The sequence below is a fragment of the Eriocheir sinensis genome, unplaced genomic scaffold (genome assembly GCF_024679095.1).
Source record: "Eriocheir sinensis breed Jianghai 21 unplaced genomic scaffold, ASM2467909v1 Scaffold71, whole genome shotgun sequence".
Taxonomy (NCBI): Eukaryota; Metazoa; Arthropoda; class Malacostraca; order Decapoda; family Varunidae; genus Eriocheir; species Eriocheir sinensis.
Genome location: NW_026112065.1, coordinates 200,001 through 208,655, shown reverse-complemented (window position 1 = coordinate 208,655; position 8,655 = coordinate 200,001). Strand labels below are relative to the sequence as shown.

At 44.2% G+C, this 8,655-nt stretch overlaps 1 protein-coding gene across 1 annotated transcript in view; it reads right to left on the bottom strand.

The window, feature by feature from the left end:
• Positions 1–2,303: 2,303 nt before the first annotated feature.
• LOC126994054 (EGF-like repeat and discoidin I-like domain-containing protein 3) overlaps positions 2,304–8,655 on the bottom strand; it is a 6,678-nt gene continuing 326 nt past the window's right edge. The window contains exons 2-5 of the mRNA XM_050853296.1: positions 4,994–5,193; positions 3,413–3,535; positions 2,814–2,910; positions 2,304–2,359 (exon numbers count right to left, since the gene is read on the bottom strand). Coding sequence (XP_050709253.1) covers positions 2,304–2,359; positions 2,814–2,910; positions 3,413–3,535; positions 4,994–5,193 — 476 coding nt within the window. The remainder of the gene's footprint in view (positions 2,360–2,813; positions 2,911–3,412; positions 3,536–4,993; positions 5,194–8,655) is intronic.

Here is an 8,655-nt window from a genome sequence, read left to right as displayed (position 1 = left end):
TTTTACAGTATTTTGTGTTTGTTTGGGGAGCTTACAAACTTGTGTATAGGACTGTACTACTGGCCCTACGTGTTGCCGCTGCTGGGATGACTCAGGAGGTAAGTACTTGAGCAGTATATATGAGCGCAGTGGCCGATGTACGTTTCTGGTGAACCCTGCAAAAAACGAGGTCCTGGAGCCCGGATGTTAAGGGGTTGTGACGCAAGTCACGCCAACACCATTTAGGAGACGGAGAGGAGCTATAGCCGTGGATGACAGGCCGCAATTTAACACGCCTCGCTACCTGCCTCTGCCTGTCCTGACCTTCACTGAGGCTTGGACCTTCTACCGAGCTAACAAACCTTAATGTTCCCTCTTATGGCAGTAGCAGCAAAAGTGGAGTCAAACATTAATTTCGACACTTAATTTTTTTTCTTTATGATATCCTAAAAGTGTGGAGGGACAAGAATATAAGTAACAGTATGTTTCTTCTCGTTACCCTTCCCCCGCGGCACAGTCTCCACCACGGAAAATTAGAGGCGACCCTGGAACTGTTGCGTAACACTTCATTTACATCAATTTTTAAAACATTTTTCTAAGTCTTCACGAAGTGTTACAGTTGGTCAAAATGTGCTGCCACGGCTACCCAGGGACGAGTGAATGGTATTGAACATTTGCCAAATCTTCCAATTCGTTCGTGCCATCCGTGTCGCAATACCACGGCTTCTTCAGGGAATTATATCAGTAATGGGAAAACTATTTGTACAGATGAAACTCCTACCTTGAAAATAGTGCATCTGTACTTGAAAAAAAAAAAACTTGCTGATTACGAGAAAAAAATTTTTTTTGCTTATTTTGTGATATAAAACTAATAACTCATGTACACACACACACACACACACACACACACACACACACACACACACACACACACACACACACACACACACACACACACACACACACACACACACACACACACGCACACAGCACTGGATGACTGACTGAGCATCGATTAGGGGCCAAATACGTGGTTGACTGAGATCTTATTAAATCAATGAGTTACATCGAGACGAGCAATGTGTACACGACCGAGATCCTTCGCGCTAAGCAAGTCGTTTTTGGAGCTTCTATACATCAACTGCTTCATGTAGGAGCTAATCGGATGAATCTTGAAAGCAATTTAATTCTTAAGATTATCATTACGCGGTGCATCATACGAATCAAAGTCACTCCAGGGTCGCCTACAGCAAGTTGCGGGAGAGGCGCCACTTGACCCATCCTGCTGGAGGCCCCAGAGCAAATACCACGGCCAAGAAGAGGAACCATTGAGCTTCAACACACAGATAACTGCCACCAACAAAACAAATACCGCGGCCAAGAAGAGGAACCATTGAGCTTCAACACACAGATAACTGCCACCAACACAACAAATACCACGGCCAAGAAGAGGATCCATTGAGCTTCAAGACACAGATAACTGCCACCAACAAAACAAATACCACGGCCAAGAAGAGGAATCATTGAGCTTCAACACACAGATAACTGCCACCAACACAACAAATACCACGGCCAAGAAGAGGAACCATTGAGCTTCAACACACAGATAACTGCCACCAACAAAACAAATACCACGGCCAAGAAGAGGAACCATTGAGCTTCAACACACAGATAACTGCCGCCAACAAAACAAATACCACGGCCAAGAAGAGGAACCATTGAGCTTGAACACACAGATAACTGCCGCCAACACAACAAATACCACGGCCAAGAAGAGGAACCATTGAGCTTGAACACACAGATAACTGCCGCCAACAAAACAGGAAAGGCAAAAAAGGTGGAGAGAGGTGCCACGCCCCATCTCGCTAGAGGCCGAATGACCAGACGTCCCTGCAAAAGTAACTCTCGTTCACCTACCTGCAACCACCTAAGAAAGTAAATTTTACACCATAACATGTATTATGAAATCGGACAGGCGATATTTGCAGTTAGCAACGTTCATTTCATACGATAATTTTAGGAAAAGAAGAGGTATGAGTACAATGCCCATCCCTGCCAGCGTGATGTATCTTACCGTTAATAATCAAGAAGATCATCATTTTCAGCGAGTCGTTAGAGTTGAGTGGTTATTTTAATAGCAAGATAGGTAAGATTGAACAGATAAAACACGATAAAGTGCGGACACAAGCCCTCCCCCTTTCCTGCCGCTCCGTGGCCCGCGGCGCCCCATGGATGCACCTCAACCTCTTCCCTCTTGTCGAAAAATAAGAGGACTGAACCCGCCTCGAGAAGGACACCACCGCGCTTTGCCGCCAGGACCTGCATCAGATTATTGGGTCTGTCAGATAGTCTGCTACCGCTACGATGACAGCATCGAAGGCTGAAGAGGGAATGTTCAAACCTTCACAGATCAGGATGCAGAAGCAATTTGGTTCGGTCTTATTTTTAACCCTTGACGAGGAGACCGCCTTCTCCCTCGCTCGTTTGGCGAGGGAGAATCAGTTGGCCATCAATCTTTATGAGGAGGAGGGCAGGTCTCGGGACGTCGTTTTACGGTATCCCGGCACCAGTCCCTTGACCCCATCTTGGAGGACCCGTTCGTCAGCTTCGCACTGAGGTGTACGTACAAGGCAGGTCAATGTCACTCAGAGCCAATGCGGCAGGCGGAGGTGACGTTCCAGCTGGAGATTCCCTCCCATAGTCCTTTGACTTAGGCTTTTAAAGTACATTCTCCGTCAGGAGACTAACCCGGAGCCTCTGCGGTGCTTCAACTGCACTTATGTCGTCAGGTATACGGGTATATGCAGGTACTGTATATACCCATATGCCCATACGTGGCGTAAGGCCCTGGAAGGCTGGTGAAAACTGGGTGCCAGATGGCCAAGCTCTGAAGAGGGACACCATGCTAAGTTCAAGGCCTGACCTGTCCGCCTGAGGAGATTACATGTATGGCTGCAAAATGGGCCTTTAGATACTTTGCTGCTCAGGGACCAAGCTTTCCCCCATGCGGCACCAGCAAAGGTTGGTCGAAGCAAGAGCCCGACCGCTCCCCCCGCCCCGCACTCTACATGAGCACCACCATCACCACCACAACCACCACCACAACCACCACCACGGTGTGTGTGTGTGTGTGTGTGTGTGTGTGTGTGTGTGTGTGTGTGTGTGTGTGTACGCGCCCGCACGGACGGACATTGTCGCAAAAGATTACCAAATCTACATCTAGCCTGGCTCAGGGCCGGCCCATGTGCTGTACGCGGCGGCCCATGAGCAGCCAGGTATGACAACATTATCCCCTCGCCAGAACAGTATCCTTGGGGCGCGTCAGTCTGTGTTCTTGTCCCGGACGAATGGCTGCGGGTCAGGGGAGGCTGCTCAGTGACGCCACATACCAAACAACGCACACCAACCCAACTATGAGCGAATACACACTTACCTTTTTGTTGTTGTAGATGTATCGAGCGAAGTGCCAGTGGTAGGCGTCTAGGGAGTAGGAAAGCTCGAAGGACGTCACCCACTCCTCGTCGTCCCCTTTGCCCTGCGTTAGGAGGCCGGTCACCTACAGAGAGTGGAAGAACAGACTCAGTGGCAGCCATGGTCAAACTGAACAAGGATACATTTCGATGCAACACTGAAAAAGGGAAAGGAAAAATGAACGAAAGTGAAACTCTGTCCTACCTGAAACATTTCAAGACAACAGAATATGACGATCAGAGAAACTGCTAAAAATATTGGTTCATTAAAGTTGCGTAAATTTTCAGCGGTCTTTGAACAATATAATATTCCTAAAAGTCGTTTAACGTCGTATGCGTTTGAACAATTTAGAAAAGTTAGAGTTGCTGAAATTTTGGGGGTATTCGAGTTTGAGGATACTTATGGCTATCAGTTTAGATAATATGCAGCCACAGGCAAGCAACATTTCTCTGCCCAGCGACAAAGCCAGCGCATAAAGAGCTAACACTGCAGGCGTCTGAACTAGAAAGCAGCAAGCGTATCTGAGAAACATTAGTAAATTTTGAAGCCCGATCTTTTTTTTTCCCAACACAAACAATTGGAAGCGGACGCCCAACCCCCCCGTCGAGTGGCTTCTGGTGTTCGCGGCCGCCGAGTGGGAAGCGAGACAAGCGTGTACACGAGGCAAGCTTTCTGCTGACTCATAGCAGCACCATGTAATCCTTGACCACGGTTAACAGAGACGACGCTTTTTTTCCCCTTTACGGCAGGTGACTCGGCAAGGTTACAGTTTCTCCTCAAAAACATGACCACCTGGACGCCGCGAAAGAGGCAACTGCTACCCACAAACGTTCTAGACGAGGCAATAAATCAAAAAGCTTAACCCACCTGGGCCGACATTTATTATTGCAGTTTCTATATCTCAGTGGATAAGTGACGCCATTCAGGTATACAAGCGTGCGCATTAAATATTTCGGCCCGGTTCGTTTATTATACCTGGAAATTTGAATAAAGAACAATGACAGCCTTTCATGATACACTTTAATAGACCTGCACCCAACTAAGTTTACGATACCTGCTATAGATGCAATAATGCACTACGCTATTGATACTGTGAACGAAAACAAGAATGGTAATAGAGATAAAATATAATGACAGCCGTTCATGATACAGTTTAATAGACCTGCACCCAACTAAAATTATGTTTACGATACCTGCTATAGATGCAATAATGTAAAACGCTATTGATACTGTGAACGAAAACAAGAATGGTAATAGAGATAAAGAAAACAATTAACTGCGGCACATCAGATTGTAGGACACTAGTGCACACGCGGCAGGATATGGATTTGCTCTCAGCCCGGTAGCAGCGGGGATCATGTTTCTTAATGGTCCCTCTAAGCGAAAAAAATGAGAAAAATCATCACTCACACAAACCATTTCATAATATATATCAAAGCATTTGTGATCAGTTTACGTATCATCTATTTTTAGGGGTTTATCTCATGGCACAAATTTGGCCCGTCGCTGCTACCGGGTCAAGGGTCAATCTACTAATTCTTACCTTGGCCGGCACACCGAGATTCACGAGGACCCACTCGCCGGCGGCCCTCCTGCCGGCACACAACGCCCGGCCATTAGGCTGGTGCAGGCGGGCGTACTTGACCTGGCAGCCCGCGTCCCACGTCGCCGGGTAGGACGACGAGGCGGAGATCTGCCAGTCCAGGACGTCGCCGGTAGTGAGGCCGAGCGGCGAGGAGCAGCCTGCCGCCAAGGGGAAAAGAAAGTCACGCAAAGAAACAAAAAAAAAGAACAAACAACAGCAGACCTGCTGGTCCTGACGAGGCTGTTTGTGACAAGCTACACTAACTATCTAATCAAAGGTGGAAGATGAAAGGACAGCACTCACGGGGGAGAGTCACGTGTAGGAAGGGGGTATGCAAGGATAGAAAAAAAGAGCATCCTGCCCGCCCAAGGGAAGAAAAGGTTAAGGGTGGCCGGCAGGCGTGGGAAGATATGTAGCACGAAGATGAAGAGTGGGAACTTGATATGGAGCAGCCTGCCGCCGAGGGGAAGGGAGGGATGATGGGGGCCGGCAAGCAGAGGAAGGACTGTTAATGGGAAAGAAATTTTAGTGCTTGAAAACGTTCTGGATTGTTTATGTTGTATTTGTAGGTATAGGAAGAAATGCAGAAAAGGAAGAAAGATTGTATTTTGAAAACTTGCTGGGTTGTCTATGTTATCTAGTGGACATTGCTTTATGACTTGTTAGAAATAGGAATGAGTGGTTTGCTTAAAACAATAGTGAGTTAGTAGAGTTAGTATTGCAGTTAGTTAGTGAATTAGTAGAGTTAGTATTGCAGTTAGTTACTGAATTAGTAGAGTTAGTATTGCAGTTAGTTAGTGAATTAGTAGAGCTAGTATTGCAGTTAGTTAGTGAATTAGTAGAGTTAGTATTGCAGTTAGTTAGTGAATTAGTAGAGTTAGCATTGCAGTTAGTTAGTGAATTAGTAGTTAGTATTGCAGTTAGTTAGTGAATTAGTACAGTTAGTATTGCAGTTAGTTAGTGAATTAGTAGAGTTAGTATTGCAGTTAGTTAGTGAATTAGTAGAGTTAGTATTGCAGTTAGTTAGTGAGTTAGTAGAGTTAGTATTGCAGTTAGTTAGTGAATTAGTACAGTTAGTATTGCAGTTAGTTAGTGAATTAGTAGAGTTAGTATTGCAGTTAGTTAGTGAATTAGTAGAGTTAGTATTGCAGTTAGTTAGTGAATTAGTACAGTTAGTATTGCAGTTAGTTAGTGAATTAGTACAGTTAGTATTGCAGTTAGTTAGTGAATTAGTAGAGTTAGTATTGCAGTTAGTTAGTGAATTAGTAGAGTTAGTATTGCAGTTAGTTAATGAATTAGTACAGTTAGTATTGCAGTTAGTTAGTGAATTAGTAGAGTTAGTATTGCAGTTAGTTAGTGAATTAGTAGAGTTAGTATTGCAGTCAGTTAGTGAATTAGTACAGTTATAATTAGTATTGCCTCCACAGTTACCACCATAATCACAATGTTCCTGCCTTTGCTACTGTTTCCACTGCTGATTTTAATGTTACTGCTACAGCTACTACTACCACTACACCCCCAAATTATCATTATTATTTAACAATACAACAGAAAGGAGTTGCATTTCACAGCTCACAGCTTTGCTTCGTCATTAAGAAAACGCAGCAATTAACATACAACACAATTTTACCAACTTCCTCCCGATGGATCATCAAGCTTCATAAATTAACACCCAAACCCAAGGCTCTTGACACCCGCAAGCAACACCTCGTCAGGCAGATCCAACGCGGACCCAATCAACTCTCAACATGCTCAAAACAGTTCACAAAGCGGCAAGGGAGATAAATGAGTTACTATTACAATGGGCGCTTGCTCTCTTATCTCCCCGTTTCTGTCTACCTGTTTGTTTGCTTATGAATCTGTTTTCCGTCTTTCTATGTCTCTGTTGGTCCGTCTGTTATCTCATCTGAGTGTCGGAATGTTTTTTCGTATGTCCGTTTGTTTGTTTTTCACGTGTTTGTGCATCTGACCGTTTGTTTGTTTGTTTGGCCGTTTTTACTTCATCTACGGCTCTCTCTCTCTCTCTCTCTCTCTCTCTCTCTCTCTCTCTCTCTCTCTCTCTCTCTCTCTCTCTCTCTCTCTCTCTCTCTCTCTCTCTCTCTCTCTCTCTCTCTCTCTCTCTCAAGTCACAATATTGTATCTCGCACGCTTATCTCCATCGTTAACTTTGTACCAACACATTCCGCAGTTTTCAATTTAGCCGCAGGACACTTCTGCACAAATTTCAACTTCTTCCCATTGGCAGGCCACTCTTGCCGCTGTCGAGCTTTTTATTCAGCACAAGTCCACACACGGCCCAGCTTAGTACACGTAAACCAACGTAAAGAGGTTTAGAGTGACGTTAATATTCATATACTGACTGAGTCTGAAAGTTGTTTGTCCGTCTTTTTTTATTTTTTTTACTTAAGAATATTTGGCACGTTAACGCAGCCATACTGAAGCATATTTTAAGACCTTGCCAATTGGATGTGGACGCGATTAATTTTAGTTAGGCTTATTTACAATAAACATGCATGTAAGCTTGCAATATATTACGTTAGTCGTGTTTGACTTTCTTTTATACAGATGGATGTAAACAGTGCTTGGAGTAAATATATCAGTGATAGATATACAGTGGCTTCCAGCATCTGAAACAGGTTAGTTATATCTTGAGAATAAAATATTTTTAAAGGTATTTTCAATGCAAAATGCAATACTGAAAAGTATATCAAATGCACTGTTTTCAAAATCGACACAGAAGAAAACGCAACTTGTGAAATTAATATGATGGTGTCTTTTACGGATGAGCTGATTCGTTTCAAAATGTAGGAAATCACAAATATAAACTTTCAGAAAAAAAAACATCATGATGAACTTACAAACACACACACACACACACACACACACACACACACACACACACACACACACACACACACACACACACACACACACACACACACACCTATTTATGAGATTCAGAAGATAAGGTTAGTTTTATGGTTTCCGCACCAGCAAGGGGAGGGGCGTGGTTTTCCTTAAACGCGCAACTTTGGGCAGAGCTCCGTTTTATCCCAACAGCAATGAAAACTGCACGCATCTCTCCAAGACCACTGATGACTGGGCTTTTAGTCTGTAATGTCTATCACGCATTTTTATCGACCATTCCTTCTGTGAAGTTATATAACTGTTCCCCTTGACACGAATCCAAGTATCTTTTAATATTTGTCTTTACAGTAATTAATTTTCCGGTTTCTGAACACGACACCGCAGATAAGTCAAAGAGTGTGCGTGCGTTAAACGCCGCCTCAAAAGACATAATAATTCCTCCCGCCTGTGTGTGCGTGGGTAGAATTAGCAACACCAAAGGCGACGGGTGAAAAAATTTACGAGTCTGCAAGTACTGCGATGTTTACTTCCCCCACAACATCGACCACCTGCAAAATTTCATCACTATTTGTTTGCCACATTAGTTTGCGCTTTTGTACCCTGCGCCACGCTTCTTCACCGAGGCGTTAAATGGTCGCGCAAAGTAACATCCAGGATCGAAACTCACTTCATGTTTACTAAATACCGACGGGCTTTTATAGACTGCATAATACAACAACTTATAGGGGCTTAATAAACAAACGCTATATTTT